Source organism: Ursus americanus, chromosome 28 (genome assembly GCF_024610735.1).
Source record: "Ursus americanus isolate L20-20 chromosome 28, mUrsAme1.1.p, whole genome shotgun sequence".
Classification (NCBI taxonomy): Eukaryota; Metazoa; Chordata; class Mammalia; order Carnivora; family Ursidae; genus Ursus; species Ursus americanus.
Genome location: NC_142154.1, coordinates 26,571,458 through 26,594,062, shown reverse-complemented (window position 1 = coordinate 26,594,062; position 22,605 = coordinate 26,571,458). Strand labels below are relative to the sequence as shown.

The window sequence follows — 22,605 nt, the reverse complement described above, 5'->3', positions numbered from 1 at the left end:
CAATTGGGATGCCTTTTATTTCTTTTTGTTGTCTGATTGCTGAGGCTAGGACTTCTGGTACTATGTTGAAGAGCAGTGGTGATAGTGGACATCTCTGCCATGGTCCTGACCTTACGGGAAAAGCTCTTAGTTTTTCCCCATTGAGAATGTTATTTGCTGTGGGCTTTTCACAGATGGTTTTTATGAAATTATTATGTGCCTTCTATCCCTCTACTTTGAAGAGTTTTAATCAAGAAAGGATGACATATTTTGTCAAATGCTTTTCTGCATCAATTGAGACGATCATATGATTTTTATCTCTTCCTTTGTTGTGATCTATCATGTTGATTGATTTGCGAATGGTAAACCACCCTTGCATCCCAGGAATAAATCCCACACTGTCATGGTAAATAATCCTTTTAATGTACTGTTGGATCCTATTGGCTAGGATCTTGTTGAGAATTTTGGCATCCATGTTCATCAGGAATATTGGTCTGCTATTCTCCCTTTTGACGGGGGTCTTTTTCTGGTTTTGGGATCAAGGTAATGCTGGCCTCATAGAAGAAGTTTGGAAGTTTTCCTTCCATTTCTATTTTTGGAATATTTTCAGAAGAATAGGCATTAGTTCTTCCTAAAATATTTGTTAGAATTCCCTTGGGAAGCCACCTGGCCCTGGGCTCTTGTTTGTTGGGAGGTTTTTGATTACTGCTTCAATTTCCTTGGTGGTTATTTGTCTGTTCAGACTTTCAATTTCTTTCTGTTTTAATCTTTACAAGTTTCCAGGAAGGCATCCATTTTTTCCAGAGTGCTTAATTAGTTGGCATATAGTTAATAATTTCTAATAATTGTTCCTATTTCCTTGGTATTAGTAGTGATGTTTCCATTTCATTCATGATTTTATTAATTTGGATCCTTTCTCTTTTCTTTAAAATAAGTCTAGCTAGACATTTATCGATCATATTAATTCAAAGAGCCAGCTTCTAATATTATTGATCCGTTCTACTGTTTTATGGATTCACTTTCATTGATTCCTGCTCTAATATTTATTATTTCTCTTCTCCTACTGCATTTAGGTTTTATTTGATGTCTTTCGTCCAGGTTCCACCTTTAGGTGCCAGGTTAGCCCGTGCATTTGGGTTTTCTTTTTTTGAAAGGCTTGGTCGGCTGTGTACTGCCCTCTTAGGACCACCTTTGCAGTATTCCATAGGTTTTGAAGCGATGCATTTTTATTGTCATTGGTTTCAATGAATTAAGATCTTTAATTTCCTGGTTGACCCACTCATTTTTTAGCAGGATGGTCTTTAACCTCCAAGTGTTCCTTCCAAATTTTTTCTGGTGATTGAGTTCCAGTTTCAAAGCATTGTGGTCTGAAAATATGCAGGGAATAATCTCAATCTTTTGATATCAGTTGAGACTTGATTTGTGTCCCATATGTGATCTATTCTGGAGAAAGTTCCATGTGCACTCTAGAAGAATTAAGTTATGTTTTTTTAGGATGGAATGTTCTGTATATATCTATGAAGCCCATGTGGTCCAATGTGTTATTCAAAGCTCTTGTTTCTTTGTTGGTTTTCTGGTTAGAGGATCTGTCCATTGCTGTGAGTGGAGCGTTGAAGTCTTCTACTATTAATGGATTATTATCCATATGTTTCTCTATTTTGGTTATTAACTGGTTTATATAATTGACTGTTCCCATGTTGGGGGCATAGATATTTATAATTGTTAGATCTTCTTGTTGCGTAGTCCCTTTCAGTATGATATAGTGTCCCTCTACATCTCTTACTACAGTCTTTGGTTTAAAATCTAATTTGTCTGGTATGAGAATTGCTCCTCCACCTTTCGAGGTCCATCGGTGTGGTCAGTGGTTCTCCATCTCACTTTCAATCTGATGTGTCTTTAGGTTCAAAATGAGTCTTTTGTAGATGGCATATGTGTGGGTCCTGCTTTTTTATCCAATCTGAAACCACATATCTTTTGATGGGAGTATTCAGCCCATTTACATTCAGAGTAAGTACAGAAAAATATGAATTTAATGCCAATGTATTGGTGCATAGTCCCTGTTGCTGTAGTATTTGTGTTTATTCTGATCTGTGTGACTCTTGGGATTTCTCTTTGCTTACAGAATCCTCAGTATTTCTTGCACGGCTGATTTAGCGGTCACATATTCTTTCAGTTTTTCTGCCTGTCTTAGAAGCTCTTTGTCTCTCCACCCATTCTGAATGACAGCCTTCCTGGATAAAGTATTCTGGGCTGCATATTCTTCTCATTTAGTACCCTGAATATGTCTTGCCAGCCCTTTCTGGCTTGCCAGGTCTCTGTGTATAGGTCTGAATTTATTCTGAATTTCCTCCTTCCGTATATAATAAATCTCTTCCTCTTAGCTGTTCTCAGGATAACTTCTTTGGCTCTAAGATTTACAAGATTCACTATTATATGTCAGGGTGTTGATCTATTTTTATTATTTTGGGAGAGGTCTTCTGTGCCTCTCAAACACGGATGCTTGTTTCCTTCCCCAGATTATAGAAGTTCTCAATTATCATTTGCTCAAATATACTTTCTAGTCCTCTCTCTCTCTCCATCCCCTCGGGGATCCCAATAATTCTGACATTGGAATGTTTCATGGTATCATTAATCGAAGCCTTTTTTCATGGACTACTAGCTGCCTATACTTATTTTCCTCAACTGCTATCAGCCTGTCTTCTATACCATTCTCTCTTCTGCCTCACTTACCCTAGCTATTAGAGCATCCAGTTTAGACTACATCTCATTCATTGCATTTTTTACATTTGGCCTGATTCAATCTCATTTCTTCCCTTAGAGATTCTATGTTTTCACTAATGCTTTTTTTAAGCCTAGCTATTGACATTATGATTGCTATCCTAAATTCTATCTCTGATATCTTGCTTATATCCATACCCATTAGTTCTGTGGCAGAGGACATTGTCTCTGGTTCTTTTCTTTATTGACAGTTTCTCCTCCTAGTAGTTCTGTCGAGGGATGGTTGAGCAAATGAACAGAGTCCAAAATACCAATCGTGACCCAAGCAAAATACACCCTAGAAAAATTCTGAAGTGGTAGGAAGCTACCAGATACACAAACAAAGCCAAGATGATCCAAAACAATAAAATAAAAGGTGAGGGAGAGAGACTATAATCACTCCAGGTGGACAAGGCAGGGTGATCTGCCCGTTACGGATTCATTTTTGGTGTGTTTTGGAAGACACTTTATCTCAGAATTGCAGAGAAATCAGAACTTATATACATATCAAGGTAAAATTGAATAGAATGAAAGATTAGTATGGGACACAAATCTATAAAACGGGGCATAAATCTATAAAACCTATAAAAAGTAATTTAAAAAATGTAAGTTGGGAAATAATCTGTTTGAAATGGGAATAGGGTAAGAAAAGAAAAATTAGAAAAAAAGAAAAGACCCCAAAATAAATGTAAAATTTTAGCCTGAAGTGTAAACGAGTCGTGAGGTAGCACTTGGAGCTTACTATATTATTTTCCTCTGGCGCTGGAATTTTACAGTCCTGTGGGATATAAGCTGTCATTGATCTGTTCTTCCAGTCTGTCTTCTGGAGGAGGGGTCTGCTACTTGGCTTCTCAGGCGTCTTTGCCAGAGTTGCTCCGCCCCTTGTCAGGGGGATGGGCTTAATGTGAGCTGGGCATCTGGGTGCTTTTGTTCCTTTCAGCTTTCCACTTCTCTTTAGATAGTTGGAGCAAATATGGCCATGCAGGAATCTCTGGCCCAGAGCCACAAGTTTGCGGTCACTTCTCTTCGATAAACCCTCCAGGTGAAACCATCTCCACTTTTGTGTGCACCAACCTCCACAGACTTGTGCTATTCGCACCCACTGCAACTCTCCCAGGGGAGTTCCAGGGACCTGCAGGTGTCTCTGGGCTTTGTGCCTTCTCAATTGTGAGCGGCCCTTGGCTCATGTGTGCACCCTCTTCTGCATCTCCCAGGTTGTGGCTGGGTGCTGCCCCAGTGTCCTTTCAGGGGCCACAACGCCCTGAAAACTGTTTCCCCTGGCATGGGCACAAGTCATTTGTTTCTCTCATTGAATGTTATCTCTCATTGAATGTTAAACAGCCTGCACCTTCTAGTCCTTTCCAGGGTGCTCAAAGAGCAGTCTCCCTACCCGCACAGCTCTTGGTTTATGGTGACCAGAGCTGAGAGTCCCTTCTGGGCTCACTGACCATAACCAGTCTCCCTGCTCCACTGCTTGGGCACTCTTGTCAGTTCGGGCTCCCCCGTTTTTTCTGAGTCTCCTGGAATCCTGAGACCACAATGATGCACTTAGAATTCTGCTCTATTCATCCCCTGTGCCCTTTTCAGAAAGGGATGTGTCTCACTGGAGCAGATTTCTAAGGGTCCTGATTTTATGCTCCAGTGTTATATCACCCCCCCTCCATTTATCTCCAGCTATTTCCCCTTAAGATTCAAGGTTCCACACCTCCTCGCTTGCAAAAAGCAGTAATTTTTGTGCTTGTAAAAGATAAATCTCACATCTCAGGTTGAATTCATGTGTTCGGAATGGTTTGGTAGATATCCAGCTAAATTTGAGGGAGCAGATGAAACAAGGTCCCCTACTCTGCTGCCATCCTGAGGATCCCCCCAGCCACATAGGACCATATTAAAATAACTTTCTGGTAACACATTCCTCACATAATGTAGACATTTGTTTTTCTCTTAATAAGGATGTTATTATTAATGTTTACTACATTTTGTTATTTTAGGATTTTTATTAAGCAGCCTCCAACCCAGTTTCTACAAATGAAAATCAGTCCTCTAAAAATTTCACAATTTCCAAACAAGAGGATTTAGAGTCTTCTGTTTCCATTAAAACTGAATTTATGGTGGTGATAATCTGGGCTGGATTGTGTGGGCACAAAATGACAAAGGCAGTTTTATTTTTTTCTCAAATTTCTGTAGAATGCATAGAAAATTTTCAGATTTGTTAAAGTTTTATTCTTTGCATATTCAGCATGTTAAACTTGCAATATAAATCATTGACAAAGCTTTTGCTATCTGGCCTCTTTTACAAATTTGAGAAATTGCTATGTTTGCTAATGACCCATTTTTAGGCAAAGTTGAGAGAACTATAAGTGGAGAAGTGGCCTACTGAATGCCCTTCATTAGACAGGTCACAGTAGATTACTATGTCATTATGTAGTGTGTCTATTTCTAGGTTTTAATCCCAAAGTCTTCCTTCCCTCCTTTTCCTTAAAGGCTTATAAGGAGTTTAGTTCTACTTGCATAAAGGGAATGGAAATATAATTCCTTGAAGCAGACTTTTACAGAGCAAATTACAGCAGGATTGTACTGTGAAAGCATAAAAAGGAAGTATTTTAAATGTCTTGATTAAATAAACCATCCTGTCTGATCATCACCTGAGAGAAGGTGGCTCAGTGTATGAAGACACTAAGAGTATAATCTTTCCTTTTCTTGTGCTCATGTATTTTCTCACATTATGATCTGTTCTCTAGTTTCAAAAATGACTAAATGGAAATTGCCATTTCTTGGAATTTAGTATGTTTTTAGCTGAGAAAATTATCCTTTTAATGCTTGCTTTTGTTTAACACAGGTCTTCAAAATTGTTACCAGTTCATTTTATCTTTGGTTAAATTCCTGTTCCCTTCCATGCAACATCAAGACCTCTAGAGGCAGGGTAGTTGGTTTTGTTTTCATCAATACTACATTTGTTTCTATTGAGTCCATTTTTCCCCTTTCTATTCCATACCAAGATTATAACCTTGCAGTCAAATGAATTTACTGTTCATAACAAGCCCCCAAAGCTCAGATACACAAAGGGGGCCCTATAACCTCAAATATCATACTGAAATCATCCTGCAGCAGACTCTCCTTTGGGAAGTAACAAAACATTTATGTATGAGTATTAATTTGAAAAATAAAATAATCTGTTCAATCATGGTCATTTTGTTCCTATTTTTAGTTTTTCAAATCCTTTTTCCTCTACTATTCAAACAACTCTTGTTAATATCAGAGACAAGGAAAATTTACAAAGTATTGTCTTTATGTGCTATGTAAGCATATCCAAAGACTTGAAATTTTGAGTATTGTCTATTTGATAATGGGTAACCAATGTCAAATAACAGAAAAGCTTAACAACTAAATAAAGGCTAGATATTAATAGTCACAGATAAAAAGCTCTAAAACTTTTCTTTGGACTTTCTTCAGGAACTAAGGTTTAGGATAACCACACAATAAACGTTTAAGTATTTTTATCATATACATATACAGCAAGAGAAAACCTTTTAATGTAAAAACTGAGGGAAATGATTAAAAAATAGAAAAGCAGGAAATTTAATACCTTTGATTTCACTTACCTTGCAGGTTTTCTACTGTTCTCTTAGAACCAATGACCATTACAAAAGTGCCATACATTTGACATATCATACTGTATTAGATGGAATGAACTAATATAAACATGTTATAATGAAGAACAATGGCTGAGGCAAGACTGATGTTAATTTCGATCTCGTAAGACAGTCTGGAGATAGGCAACCCGAGCCACATATGGTAGCACTTCGACAAAATTGTACAGCAACCCAGGACCCTTCTTTCTGTGTGATTCTCTTCCCCTATAGTGTTGCCTCTTCTGGAGAGTTCAAGATGTCTCACTACCAGATCTACTTCTAAGCAACACGCTTGAGAAAGGCCAAAAAAATGGTCACACTTCATACATTTCACTGGCCCCAACAGTCAATGGCAAGGGACCCTGGGAAATGTAGTCTTTGTTATGGCAGGCATGTGCCTAGCTGAAAATCAAAGGTTCTCTCACTCTGTGAAGAAAGGGCACTGGGGAAAATTGGAGTTCTCTGAACATATCTCATATAGATATGAGCATAGTTAGAAATATAAGCTTAAAAATCATTCTACTGGGAACATGGCAGGATTTACTAGCTGACAAATACTATTCCGGGTTTTTATTTCTGAAGTATTGTTTACTTCTGTCATTCACTCACCAAAAGCAATGATATATAAAACACTGTCTGAGTGTGTTTCCATGGTATATTTTATTGGTATAAAACCAAAATAAGGTGACATAATGCTCTGGTCTGCCAGTTAGCTATATAGAACTAGGTGAAGAAAAGTATTTTCCCTTACAATTTCTTCATCGAGGGAAAAGGAAAGTTTTTCCTTATAAAGTAATAAAATACTGATTAGTCTTGGCAACTTATTTGACTAAGCAACTTTAGGGTATTAGAACAAAAATAGTTATTTAATTTTTACCAAATAAGTAAAAAGTCAGTAATACTTTTGTTACAGCTTCTGAAGAAAATCGGTAAAATTGTAAAGCAGAGAAAGATTTCTCAAGCTATCCATATATTTTTTCTCCTTCATTAAGGGAGAAAAAAATGTCTTCATAATTTTGCTAAAAGATCTAATAATGCAGAGGTAGTTATGGAATGTCTTAAATCTCCATCCTACTGATGAATCCTCTTCCAATCTTCCTATGCAGAAGACTATTTATAATGTCACATTACACAGCAGCTACACAATCTGGTACAATACAGCCGTAATCAGGGTTGTGCCTCATGATGCAAAAGTTCTCAATTCTGTTTGTGTTAGGTTACGTACAAAGTTGTCCTTCATCCAACTTATTAAAAACTACCCCTAATATAATCTTTAGAGAGTCAAAGCTACAAAACTGATATATAAAGTTATTATTATTTTTTAAATACACATATCCCAGTTTCCCTTTGCTAGGAAAGGCAGAGCCCGAAAATTATATATTGTGAAAGCCACTTTACAGGAGGCTTTATTTGGACGACCCAAGATGAATCAGTGCCATTATTGTTGTATAGCTGTGAAACAGATCACCATCCTTTACCTCATTACATTTCTTCAATATAAAGTTCCCAGTGACTATGCGATCGCATCCAATTTCTCCATTTCCAAAGAAGCCAAATAAAGGAACACTAGGAAAAAACTTTCTGAATGCATCAGCCTCAACATTCCCCTTGGCTCTATAATACTGAAAGCCCCTGCCAACACATGCAAACATGAAGCCAATGGTATTCCGTTCTGGAATGTTGGCCGCTTTAAGGCGCTGCATTGCAGCCTCAACGGTCTTCTCGTCATTGACATCCTCGTTGAGTAGCACAGTGGCACTCTGGATTCGATGTCCACTAAATGACAGTCCAACCACACCAGTGGCGTCAATATCCAGAGGGTGTCTGGAATTAAATTAGAATACTGTGATGATACATCATAAAACAAAATATGAAGTGTAATAGAAAACTGCTGATTCACTGGTTAGGAGGTGCTGCCTTTAAGAGCCTACACCTAGTCTTAGGCTCACGTTCCCAGATAAAAGCCATGTAACAGGGATTAAAAATTAAACTATGGGGGCGCCTGGGTGGCACAGCGGTTAAGCGTCTGCCTTCGGCTCAGGGCGTGATCCCGGCGTTACGGGATCGAGCCCCACATCAGGCTCTTCCGCTATGAGCCTGCTTCTTCCTCTCCCACTCCCCCTGCTTGTGTTCCCTCTCTCGCTGGCTGTCTCTATCTCTGTCGAATAAATAAATAAAATCTTTAAAAAAAAAAAAAAATTAAACTATGAATACACTTAAGAAACACAGGGAAGCAGATCTATGAAATAAGCAACTATTTCTTTAGTCACAAATTCGAGGGACAAATGCCTCTCTCCACAAAGATTTCTGAAAACTATACTGGGTTTTTAGAAAGATATAATAAAGTGTCCTTAAACCTTTCTCACTTTCTTAAAAGGAATCTTAGAAATTTTATTCATAAGCACGATGATAACTATTAAAGAAAGCTTTCTGGTATTATTTACATGTTTGGTATCTTTCTCCCCCTTACCTCGGTTGTCACATTCTAAAAAAGATATATTAGCTATTTAATCATGGATGATAATTTTATTAAGAACCTGTAACTCCAGAAGTTTTAGCTTTATGTTGTTTGGTCCATAAAGAAACAAGATTCCATTGCTGTGTCTTATTTATTACTTCAGTAATAGAATTCAGCTTAACCTAAAGGTAAAAACATGTTTTGCTTATATTTGCCTGTTTTTTTTTTTTTTTTTTTGAGGAAATATCTTATCCTTAGTAAAGAAAATATTAAGTGTCAAGGTTATAAAGCATAATACAGTGAACACCTACAGGGGAAAAACAAATACCCTATATTTCTATCATGTTTACAAACATGTGAGTTGATGAAATGGGCAACATTCGCTGGGCTAACAAGAAACTTAACTCAAAAAACTTAAGTGACTAAGATAATAAGGCTCACTTAGTACCACCTGTTTCTGAGGAGAATCCACCTTCTGAAGTCCTCCACTGCTCCTTTAACTTAATTACACTTCCTCTTTGGCATACCATTGCAACGTGCATTATCAGTATCTTGCCTCAAAGAATGACTTACCTATCTTTTTTTTTTGGGAAGGTCGTATCTGGACCCTATTAAAATGGAGTTTTGATTTACTCAATGGCTTCTCTTACCCACTGACACAGTGGGAAGACCACATTAAAATTAATGTGTCGTGCAAAGGGTAACAATTCTTCAGGGATATTTCCCACAGTAGGTATAAAAAGATGATACAGACACTTGGCCATGCTAATAGGCTCGCATCTCAGATGCTATACATCTGGTCTGAGTGAGACTGGCATTTCAAAGGTGAATAAGGTATTAAATCATCATTGCCCTATTGTATACAATTTAGAGGTAAAAGCAAAGACACAGAGAAAATCAGGCAAGAGGAGAAATAATCCACAGGTAATTACTGAGAATTAGGTGTATTTATGTAAGAAATCCTATGTCTGATATCCTACTGCTTAGAATTCAGTGTACTTACTTTCCTGACTTTTTCCTCACCAGTAGTTCAGGGACCTCAACTTAGCTACAGGTGACCCTTGAACAACATGTGTCCATTTACATGTGGATTTTTCTTGACAAGCACAGTACTGTAAATGTTTTTTCCTTATGATTTTTTTTTTAAGATTTTATTTATTTATTTGACAGAAACAGTGAGAGAGGGAACATAAGCAGGGGGGAATTGGAGAGGGAGAAGCAGGCTCCTCGCTGAGCAGGAAGCCCAACGTGGGGCTCAATCCCAGGACGCTGGGATCATAACCTGAGCCAAAGGCAGATGCTTAATGACTGAGCCACCCAGGCGCCCCCTTCCTTATTATTTTCTTAATAACATTGTCTTTTCTTACCTTTCCTTCTTGTAAGAACACAGATATGTTTACTGTTCATGTTATCAGTAAGGCTTCTGGTCAACATTAGGCTATTAGTAAAGTTTTTGGGGAGTCACAAGTTATACACGGACTTTCAACTGTGCAGGGGTCGGCACCCCTATCCCCTGCATTGCTCAAGGATCATCTGTATTGCCTTTCCTGATTCCTGATCAGCTGAAGCTGATCCATCAGTGGAGACTTCCAGAAGGGAAATTGTAACTGGGATGATTTACACTGCTTTTAAAGACACTGATCTCTAACATCTGTTGCCATTTCGCCACTCTAGTATCCAAGTACTAAACACAAATATAGTGAGAAATGAAAAGTGTTATATAGTATATAGTTATATATAGTGTTATAGTAGAGTTATAATAGTGTTATATAGTTATTATAGTGTTACAGTTTATAGTGTTATTATAGTGTTTGCAGGAAGCATCTGGGGAGAAGAGGCTTTCATTTTCCTACTTTTGGATATTAATGTCCACTTAACTCAATCTCAAAAAATACTACAAACTTTCATTCAAAATGGAAAGGGAGTAATGTCTCCCAAGATAGCTGAAGCAAGTTTTTTTTTTTTTTTAAGATTTTATTTACTTATTTGACGGAGAGAGAGACACAGCCAGGGAGAGAGGGAACACAAGCAGGGGGAGTGGGAGAGGAAGAAGCACGCTCCCAGCGGAGCAGGGAGCCTGATGTAGGGCTCGATCCCAGGACCCTGGGATCACGCCCTGAGCCGAAGGCAGATGCTTAACCACTGAGCCACCCAGGCGCCCCATGAAGCAAGTATTTTTCATCTTTGAAAGCAAAAGCCTTAGTAACAATCAAAAAGCATTTCAAAAAGATCTCTAGTATAGCATTTCCCACAATGTGTGCAAAGTCATACCAATAGGCGTCCAGAACAGATCTGAGAACTGTCATTCCCTTTCTAGAAGATTTCCATAGCACTGGGCATATCAGAGGCTCTAAGAAGTTTTACCATGAAGATTCACTGTTTAAGCATCTGTTTCTTTTAGAGGAGGAAACAGAACTACAGAGGAAGTGATCACTGCGGTTGTATAGAGTTCAGAGCTGTCAGGGGAGATACCAATAGACAATGCTGAAAATCAATTTTGAGGAGAGTATGAATCCAATTAAGAGTAAGTTATTAGAAGAAAACATAAAAATTTTGTTCTTTAACTGTACGCAGAATTATGTGGAGTATTATAAAATGGAATGAACTGTTAGCCTAACAATTCTCTAAACATGTATTTTAAAACCCAAGGTAAGAAAAACCTGAGAACATTTCTGGTCATGCACAGGAGAAATCAGAAGCACATGAGACATACTTGTCAGAGGTCAGCGATGCCAGGTTGTCTACCTGGCCTCCAGCCAAGATGATGTTCATATCACTGAAACTGCTGACGACTCGCTGCAGGTAATTACTGGCTCCCACCTTACAGCAATTATAGCCAAATACTAGGACCACACGAAGCTCAGGGTTATCTAAAAGACCTGTAGAGAAAAGAAGAGCAACATTTAAAGATAGCCTTCGAACAGGTATATCAAATTTATTACAATCTTATTTTCTACATTTTTGCAAAATGAAATGTTTCTGCTAATGACTTGCACTTCTAGTCATGGGCAACTTAGTGCTGAAGCTATCCTGTTTCCTTTTTTATTTTTAACAAACTTTAACACTGTTCAAAATGTTTGTTGCAATTAACTTTCCCCATTAAAAAAAATGGCTATTTGAAAATAATACAACCCACCCTCAACACAAATAAGCAAGCAGCTATGGGACGGAGCAGCACTGCAGGTGCAGCCTGATGTAAGCCATCTCTATCCAGGCCAACACCTGGCATGAAGGGAACACTGGTTTACACAGAACAGAGTGAGCAGCAGTGATAACGTAAAGATCTGGAGAAACAGAAAAGGTGCCAACCACCTGTAGTGTGTTTAATGGTGGTCCCCCCTCCGGATGTATCCACAACAGATCTCTGGAACCAAAGAATGTGAACCCATTTGGGAAAAGGGTCTTTGCAAATGTGATTAAGGATCTTGAGATGAGATCACCTCTTATTATTCAGGCAGGCTCTGTAAATACTATGCTAAATGTCCTTAGAAGAGATATACAGGAGACACAGACATAAGAGGCAATGTGACCACAGAAGCAGAAACTGGAGTGATGCAACCATAAGGAGTATCAACAGCCACCAGAAGGTGGAAGAGGTAAAGAAGAGATTCACTCTAGAGCCTCCAGAGGGAGTGCAGCCCTTTCAACACCTTGATTTCAGACTCTCGGACTGTGACAGCATACGTTTCTGTTGTGTTAAGTACCCAAGTTTGTGGTCAGTTGTGACAGCATCCTCAGGAAACTGATAGATCATGAAAATACATATAGGCCCAATGCAACTTTTCCAGGAAAGGGGGTGGGAGTGAAGATGGATTTCAAACTCTTTCCAAAGCAGGAAAATGTTCAATTTTGTAGCATATGGACAAAAAGCAGCTTCCACTGGGGGGGGATGTAGCCCAAAGGAGACCCACTGTATTCCTGCACTCCCCCAGAAACAGCTTTCACCCAAGCCTCTGAGCACTTTAAGACTATCAATTTGAAATTTTCTGGCATTATCAAACTTGTAACTGGACAGGAAAAAAGGTCCAACACCTAACACATACTTCTGTTTCCACTGAGTCAGCCACAGGACTTCCATTTTGACAGACCTAAGGTGAAGGTCATCAGAAATAAGACCCACTTAAGGAAATTGAGGTGCGGGGCGGGGAAATGACTAATTACTAACACCAAATAATGACTTATCAAGCGTAACTTCCTCTGGTCCACTTCCTTTTTTTTAAAGATTTTCTTTATTTATTTGACAGAGAGAGAGGCAGCGAGAGAGGAAACACAAGCAGGGAGGAGTGGGAGAGGGAGAAGCAGGCGTCCCAAAGATCAGGGAGCCCGATGCGGGGCTCGACCCCAGGACCCCGGGATCATGACCTGAGCCGAAGGCAGACGCTTAACAACTGAGCCACCCAGGCACCCTCTCTGGTCCGCTTCTAATTCTCTACACAATAAATCACTGATCTGGAGAATGAAAATACACAATATCTAGTACGTTCATGATATCGTATACCCTAAACCATTACTAAAAGGTCTTTTTTCCCCACAAAGACCAGAGCAACACATTTGGAGAGAATGTTTTTTCTTTTCTAAAATGAATTTTCAGAGTTGGAAGAGGGCCGTGGGATCAACTGTCTAGTCTTACAAGTTAAGGACTCTAATCCCAGAAAAGTGACCAGCCCAGGAGAGTTACATGGTAGATTCCAGATTAAAACCCACACCTCCTTTCAGAGTTTTAGGTTTCAGAAACCTAAAGCTTCTAAATCTCTACCTTCCCTACTGTTTTCTAAACTCTAGACCCTCTTTTATAGTTGTCTACTAAACATTCTCATCTGAGTATTTTAAAGGAACCGCCCTCATTTATTTAACAAACACACAGCCAGTGCTTTCCACATCTTCCTCCAGTGGTATTGCTCTACAACTGAGCCACACACACCCAACCGAGAAACTACAATGACTTCCCCCTACCCCACTTAGAGAACAAATCCACCTTAGCTCTGGCTGGCTGCCTGACAGAGCAGATGGGTCTGTACTGGACCAACAGACCATCTGGAGCTTCAGATCTGCAACAGTAGGAACAACTCAAATCCCTTGCCACTCAAAACTGAAATGCGTAAGGGACACTTGCCTGAGAAGACCACCCAGCTCTTTTTGAGGTAAATCTTGGCACTGCCTTCAGCCTTGTCTCAGTTCACTGCTGTGGGGAAACAAGGACGGCCCTCCACCCAGGACAAGTCTCTCAGATCTTTCAACTTCAAGAAAGCACACCAGCCATTTCTCCAGCTCAGCCGTTTGTTGGGCAGATGACGGTACTTATTATCCAGCCCCATCTCCAGTTCCTTGTTATTTGAAATCCAGTTGTGAGATCAAAGTCACAGCAGAGTCAGTGCCTAAAGAACACGCGGGCCCTCCATTCCTTTAGTGGGTCTAAATATTCTGAGATGAAGCACAAAGCTCCATGACCAGACCTCACTGGCTTGGCCCCTACAACTGCTTTTATGAAGTCTCACTTGGGGTGCCACTGATATTCACAAAGCGACGTGAGAAACCGCTTGAATCCAGTAGAATTTATCACCATTCTCAAAAAACTGGGAGGAGTTGGGCTTCTTCTGCTCTGGCTCAGCAAAACCCACGGGCCACCTCTAGCAAGTGTTGAAGGTATGAATTTTGTGTATTGCCCTCCACACTGGTTTCACTGTGTTCTTCCTACACATTCCCTCAATTCAGAAATCCTCCACTGATGTTGTATGTATCTGTGTAAGCTGCCTTAAATTCATTTCAAATAAGGAAGAATATAAATTCATTATAGCTATGACCAACTAGAAGGCTAAAAGGAAAATAAAAAAAAACAAAATCCAGACACCAAGACCCATGTCAGATTCAGGAAAGCCAAAATAGGAAGAACTATTCCAAAGACTGGCCAGGACTCGCTGGAAATACTTCAGGTCTAAATGTTCAGATTTCTCTTCTTTTTGGAGAAGCCACTCTTGAGACAACTATTTTATGATCTGTTTGAAAGTGATGGAATCTAAATGGATGTAGAAAAATTGAATTCAAAGAAAACATCTACTTAAAATGAGGCTAATAACATTAACAATTCATGGACCAAAGCTGGATTCTCCCTTCCCCACAACATTTTTTCCTGGGATCTTCACACTACCTTTTTCACAGTAGGGGAGTAAGTATGAAGTCAGCACAGTAAGGATGTGGGCTTTGGAGTAAGAGCAGGGTCAGAACTCGGGCTCAACCATTTGCAGCTGTATGACTTTGAGCAAATTAATGGACTTTATCAAGTTCAGATCCTTCCTCTAAAGCTGGGATAGGAGCAAGTCTCAAGGGTTGTAGTGAAGAGAAGACGTCATTAAGTAACACCTATTCTGGTGCCTGGTACCTACCATGGGCTCAACAGAGCACAGGTAGAAAAATACAATCTGCTTAAACAGTGGGCCTTGACCATAAGTTAGATGTTTCACCAAATAATGAAATGATAAAACTAAAGGCAACATTTCCCCTTGAATTAAATGAATATGAAGTAAACATCAAATTGAGAGGTGAGGGAAAGAAGCGTTGCATCCTATCCTCAAAACTGGTTGGGGGTCACCTGTGTTGTTCTGGCTTTTGAGTAGACACGCTTTTTGAGATGCACCTTATCTCTGATGTTATAAAGTAAGAAACTAGGTCACTGTGTATGTGGGAGGAAATTTAAAAAGATCCATACATCAGCTCCATGAAACAGGGAGCCTGTGGCACAGGGGCTGGAAGTGGGAGGTATGGTGGGCTGGGGACTATATTCTGCCACCACTGTGGCCTGGGAGGAAGCCCTCACCAGCGTCTTACAGTCTGAGTTTTCCAGCCCTCTGCTCCCATATCTAAAGGAAGTTTAGCACAAGGCCAGGAAAGCATAACAGAACATTGACCCTGCTGCCTTCCTGTCACTTATATTTTTTCATGGGTTGAGCACTTCTAAAATAAAGCAAGTACCATCAGTTAGGTCTTAGCACCATTTTTCTCTGCTTTGCATCTGATCCCAGCAGGAGCCTCCCTCAAGATTCTCTATGAAATCTCCATATAATTTAAAAACTTAGTCCTTTGATAAGAGTTCCAGGAATTTCGCCTGGTCCCAGGAATTCAGCTAGAGAGCTATCAAACCATTCTGAACACCTGCGAACTCAACAGGATATCAAAGAAAAGAAAAGCGATCACTTTCTGCAAGATAGGAGGTGGGGAGAAGTGAATCTGAGGCGACATATGGGAAGACAAACTGCAGGGGGAGGGAGCCTCTTATCAACCGGCTACACCAGCAAGCGACAGAGCAGCGGAGCACAAAATCAGAACTTTCAGAAGTCTGCTCCCAGTGGCTACGTGAGGGATGGAACCCTCACTGTGACAGTGTGGTCTCGGGGTCACAGGAAGACCAGGGGTGCCTGAGTGCGCCAGAGCTCCCAGGTATCAGAGCGGGGAAGCCGGCTGCAAACAGTGAGCCCAGGAGTGGGCTCTCACCTCGGGGTTGCCATAAACTGATCCGCGGCACAGCCGGGCCACTGCTCTTTGAGCAGCGGAAACTGGGGAGACTCTCCTTCCCTCTGTCCCCTCACCCCCGGGAGGAGCTGCGCAGGAGCCCACTGCGGGAATCTATTGGGTCTGGAGACTCCAAACGGGCCTTGTGCCAGAGACAGAAATGCTCGGTCCCAGGCCAGGTGAGCGCAGAGTGCGGACAGAGACCAGGGAGACAGGAGTGATTGACTGCTTTTCTCTGAGGGCGCACTGAGGAGTGGGGCCCCGAGTTCTCACCTCCTCCAGGGCCAGAGATTAGGAGGCCATCATCTTCACTCTCATCCTCTAAAGCTGCGCAGAAGCGCCTTCAGGGAACAAAAGCTACAGAGAGCAAACCCCACCAGATTACTCAACCTGCTCCCCCCCCCAAAGGCAGTACAATCCTGCCCAGGGCAAAGACATTTGAGAATCACTGCAACAGGCCCCTCCCCCAGAAGATGTGCAACAACCTCCAGCCAAGACCAAGGTTACCCATCAATGAGCACTGCAGAACTTGGCGGTAGGGGAATACAGCACAGAGAACTCACGGGTTTTTTCCCATGATTCCTTAGTCTTTCAACTTCAATTTTTTAAATTTTCTTTCTTTCTTTCATGAATTATTTTTCTTTCTTTTTCAACCAACTTATCAATTCATTTTCTAAAAATCTTTTTAAATTTTCATTGTTACAGTCACACTCCATCCATCATTGTATTTAACCTTATTTTTGTTAACTACATAGAAGTTTTTCTTTCTTTAAAATTTTGGAGACCAAAATAGACCCAAAAATCTAGTGTATGGCTGTGTTCTATTCACCGGCCTGATCATACTCTTTTTTTCTTTTCCCCCCAGTCGCGGGTCTCCTCTGATTTGTTTAGTGTATATTTCTCTGGGGTCGTTGTTACCCTTTAGTATTTTGTTCTCTCGTTCATCTATTCTTCTCTTGGCAAAATGACAGAAAGAAAAACTCACCTCAAAAAAGAGAACAAGAGGCAGTACCAACTAATCAGTATGGACATTAGTAAGCTGTCGGATCTAGAGTTCAGAATAACGATTATAAAGATACTAGCTGGACTTGAAAAAAGCATAGAAGACACCAGAGAATCCCTTTCTGGAGAAATAAAGAACTAAAAGCTAACCAAGTCGATTTCAAAAAGGCTATTAATGAGATGCAATCAAAAATGGAGGCTCTAACTGCTAGGATAAATGAGCGAGGAGAGAATTAGTGGTATAGAAAACCAAATGATAGAGAATCAAGAAGCTGAGAAAAAGAGAGATAAACAACTACTGGATCACGAGGGGAGAATTTGAGAGGCAAGTGAAACCATATTAGAATAATTGGGATCCCAGAAGAAGAAGGAACAGAGAGAGGGGCAGAAGGTATATTGAAGCAAATTACAGCAGAGAACTTCCCTGATCTGGGGAAGGAAACAGGCATCAATATCCAGGAGGCACGGAGAACCCCCCTCAGAAATCAATAAAAATAGGTCAACACCCTGACATCTAATAGTAAAACCTACAAATCTCAGAGACAAAGAGAAAATCTGGAAACTAGCTCGGGACAAGAGGTCTGTAACCTACAATGGTAGAAACATTAGACTGGCAGAAGACCTATTCACAGAGACCTGGCAAGCCAGAAAGGTCTAGCATGATATATTCAGGGTACTAAATGAGAAAAACACATAGCCAAGAATACTTTATCCCGCTAGGTTGTCACTGAAAATAGAAGGAGAGATAAAAATGTCCCAGCACAAACAGAAACTAAAAGAATTTGCAATCACCAAACCAGCCCTACAAGAAATATTGAAAGGGGTTCTCTAAGCAAAGTGAGAGCCCGAAAGTAACACAGACCAGAAAGGAACAGAGACAGTAACAGTCACCTTACAGGCAATACAGAGGCACTAAATTCGTATCTTTCAACAGTTACCCTGAATGTAAATGGGCTAAATGCCCCAATCAAAAGACCCAGGGTATCAGATTGGATAAAAAAAAAAAGCAAGACCCTCAATATGCTGTCTGCAAGAGACTCATTTTAGACCCAAAGACACCTCCAGATTTAAAGTGAGAGGGTGGAAAACCATTTATCATGCTAATGGACATCAAAAGAAAGCTGGGGTGGCAATCCTTATATCAGACAAATTAGATTTTAGACCAAAGACTATAATAAGAGATGAGGAAGGACCCTATGTCATACTTAGTCTATCCAACCAGAAGATCTAACAATTGTAAATATTTATGCCCCAAACATGGGAGTAGCCAATTATATAAGCCAATTAATAACACAATCAAAGAAACACACTGACAATAGCATAATAGTAGGGGACTTTAACACCCCCTCACCTCAATGGACAGATCATCTAAGCAAAAGACCAACAAGGAAATAAGGGCTTTGAATGACACACTGGACCAGATGGACTTCACACATATATTCAGAACATTCCATCCCAGAGCAATAGAATACACATTCTTCTCTTGTGCACATGGAACATTCTCCAGAACAGATCACATCCTGGGTCACAAATCATGTCTCAACCGGTATCAAAAGACTGGGATCATTCCCTGCATATTTTCAGATCATAATGCTTTGAAACTCAAACTCAATCACAAGAGGAAGTTGGAAAGAACTCAAGTACCTGGAAGCTAAAGAGCATCCTACTACAGAACGAATGGGTCAACCAGGAAATTAAAGAAGAATTTAAAAAATTCATGGAAACAAATGAAAAGGAAAACACAACTGTTCAAATCTTTGGGATGCAGCAAAGGTGGTCCTAAGAGGGAAGTATCTAGCACTATAAGCCTTTCTCAAGAAACAAGAAAGGTCTCAGACAACCTAACCCTACACCTAAAGGAGCTAGAGAAAGTACAGCAAATAAAGCCTAAACCCAGTAGGAGAGGAGAAATAATAAAGATTAGAGCAGAAATCAACAAGCTAGAAACCAAAAGAACAGGAGAACAGATCAACAAAACCAGGAGCTTGTTCTTTGAAAAAATTAGTAAGAATGATAAACCCCTGGCCAGTCTTATCAAAAAGAAAAGAGAAAGGACCCAAATAAATAAAATCATGAATGAAAGAGGAGAGATCGCAAGCAACACCGAAGAAATACAAACAATTACAAGAACATATTATGAGCAACTATATGCCAACAAATTAGACAATCTGGAAGAAATGGATGCATTCCTGGACACTTACAAACTACCAAGACTGAAACAGGAAGAAACAGACAATCTGAACAGACCCATACCCAGCAAGGAAATTGAAGCAGGAATCAAAAATCTCCCAAGGAACAAGAGCCCAGGGCCACATGGCTTCCCAGGGGAATTCTAGAATTCTACCAAACATTCAAAGAAGAATTAATACCTATTCTTCTGAAACTGTTCCAAAAAATAGAAAGGGAAGGAAAGCTCCCAAACTCTTTTTATGAGGCCAGCATTACCTTGATCCCAAAACCAGACAAAGACCCCATCAAAAACGAGAATTACAGACCAATATCCCTGATGACCATGGATCCCAAAATTCTCCACAAGATCCTAGCCAATAGGATCCAACAGTACATTAAAAGGATTATTTGCCACGACCAAGTGGGATTTATTCCTGGGCTGCAAGGGTGGTTCAACATCCACAGATCAATCAATGTGATACACCATATTAAGAGAAGAAAAGACAAGAACCATATGATCCTCTCAATAGATGCAGAAAAAGCATTTGACAAAGTACAGCATCCTTTCCTGATTAAAACTCCTTACAGTGTAGGGATAGAGGGTATATACCTCAATATCATAAAAGCCACCTATGAAAAACCCACAGCAAATACCATTCGCAATGGAGAAAAACTGACAGCTTTTCCCCGAAGGTCAGGAACATGGCAGAGATGTCCACTATCACCACTGCTCTTCAACACAGTACTAGAAGTCCTAGCCTCAGCAATCAGGCAACAAAAAGGAATAAAAGGCATCTGAACTGACAAAGAAGAAGTCAAACTCTCACTCTTTGCAGATATGATACTTTATGTGGAAAACCCAAGAGATTCCACCCCCAAAACTGCTAGAACTCATACAGGAATTCGGCAAAGTGGCAGGATATAAAATCAATGCACAGAAATCAGCTGCATTTCTATACCCAAACAAGACAGAAGAAAGAGAAATTAAGGAGTCGATCCCATTTACAATTGCACCCAAAACCACAGGATACCTAGGAATAAATCTAACAAAGAGGCAAAGGGTCTATACCCAGAAAACTATAGAATACTCATGAAAGAAACTGAGGAAGACACAAAGAAATGGAAAAACGTTCCATGCTCATGCAATGGAAGAACAAATATTGTGAAAATGTCTGTGCTACCTAGAGCAATGTACACATTCAATGCAATCCCTATCAAAATACCATCAACTTTTTTCAGAGAACTGGAACAAATAGTCCTAAAATCTGTATGGAACCAGGAAAGACCCCAAACAGCCAGAGGAATGTTGAAAAAGAAATTCAAACTGGTGGCATCACAATTTCGGACTTCAAGCTGTATTACAAAGCTGTAATCATCAAGACAGTATGTTACTGGCACAAAAACAGACATACAGATCAATGGAACAGAATAGAGAACTCAGAAATGGACCCTCAACTCTATGGTCAACCAATCTTCGACAAAGCAGGAAAGAAGAGCCAATGGAAAAAAGAAAGTCTCTTCAACAAATGGTGTTGGGAAAACTGGACAGCCACATGCAGAAGGATGAAACTGTACCATTTCCTTTCACCATACACAAAAATAGACTCAAAATGGAGGAAAGACCTAAACGTGAGCCAGGAATCCATGAAAATCCTTGAGGCGAACACAGGCAGCAAACCTCTTCGACCTCGGTCGCAGCAACTTCTTCCTAGACACATCTCCAAAGGCAATTGGGAAGCAAGGGCAAAAATCAACGTTTGGGACTTCATCCAGATAAAAAGCTTTTGCACAAGGAAACAGTCAATAAAACCAAAAGACACCCGACAGAACGGGAGAAGGTATTTCCAGATGAATATTAGCTAACAATACCGTGATCAAATCTTACATGGGGTACCTAACGTGTACAAATGAGTGGAAGACCTTTTCCAATGTCAGTGTCTACAAATAAAACTGAAACCCAGAAAACCACTGGGCCCCAGGGGCACTATTATAGGTTGAACTTTGCCCAGGAGAATGTCAGAAGGACGTGTTTGTAAAAGAGAAAGAGAATCACAGATGTGAGGCAGTGTCTGATGTACTAGCTACCCACCTCAAGCATTCTTCAGGGAGGAAAAAAAGCCCTGACTCTTACACTCAAGCTCACTGAAAAGCAATGAGCAGTCCCGAGGCTGCCTTCTCCAGCTCTTCTGTCTGTCACAGGGTCATAGGCCGCCAGGCACGGCTTTCAGGCTTAGACACACTTTACTGAACAACTTGAAGCCTTTAGGAAAGAAATGCAGACCATCTTAAGTTGGAGGCTCCTCCCTTCATTACAATATGCTATGCTGAATAAGGAGTTCAGAGGTGCCCAGGGGGAGACAGAAGAGAAGTGAAGCAGCCACAGTTGTAGACATTCCATCCTCCCTTCAATCCAAGCAGCTCTGCTCTATTTGTTTTTATGTTGATACCCCATGTAAGATTTTATTTAGAAATGAACGGTTTCAAAGAAAAGTTAGGAAATTGTTTAACAACTTCCTCATTAAAGAGTTTCAATACAGTCTTCAACATAAGCACAAGAGAGGTCATCATGGTATTGTTACATGGGATTCAACAGGGAGTTACTTAGAGGAAAGCTATCAGCAGGAGGGAGGAGGGAAGGCACAAAAGCAAGGAAGACTATGTGTTCTGTTCTGCAAACCCGCAGTTCTCACCAAGGAGACACCGGGCCAGGTGTTCATCTTCGGTAAGCCAGTCTGAGCTGGACTGAGGCCGAGGACCTGTGCAGAAGCCCCAAGTTGTCCTGAAGTTAACTTTAGCTCATTGTAATACTAAATCTCCTCTTACTGGCAGTTTTCTGCCATTTTTTGAAAGATGTATGCACAGCATGGTGACATGCTAGGCATGGGCAACTGAACCAAAATGCCTGAAAGTAACAGAATATGTGGAAGTTCCTCAATGTATATGCAAGCTCCCTGCCCACACCCACTAATACACTGAATAAAAGCTTCCTATACCAACCCCAAAGGGAGCCAGTGCTTTGGAAGCTACTTATAACAAGTAATTTAAAGCTCTTTGCTGTCAACGCTTCCTTGGGTTGTGTTCAATAGAATGCACCCCAACCAGTGAACC

At 40.3% G+C, this 22,605-nt stretch overlaps 1 protein-coding gene across 6 annotated transcripts in view; it reads right to left on the bottom strand.

Annotated features, from left to right (window-relative positions):
* Positions 1 to 7,002: 7,002 nt before the first annotated feature.
* Positions 7,003 to 22,605, bottom strand: part of FBXO22 (F-box protein 22) — a 37,304-nt gene continuing 21,701 nt past the window's right edge. For all 6 annotated transcript variants that reach the window (XM_045795109.2, XM_045795105.2, XM_045795106.2 and 3 more), the window contains 2 exons: positions 11,537 to 11,702; positions 7,003 to 8,189 (listed from right to left, as the gene is read on the bottom strand). In XM_045795109.2, the coding sequence (XP_045651065.1) occupies positions 7,772 to 8,189; positions 11,537 to 11,702 (584 nt within the window). In that variant the 3' untranslated portion in view covers positions 7,003 to 7,771. The remainder of the gene's footprint in view (positions 8,190 to 11,536; positions 11,703 to 22,605) is intronic.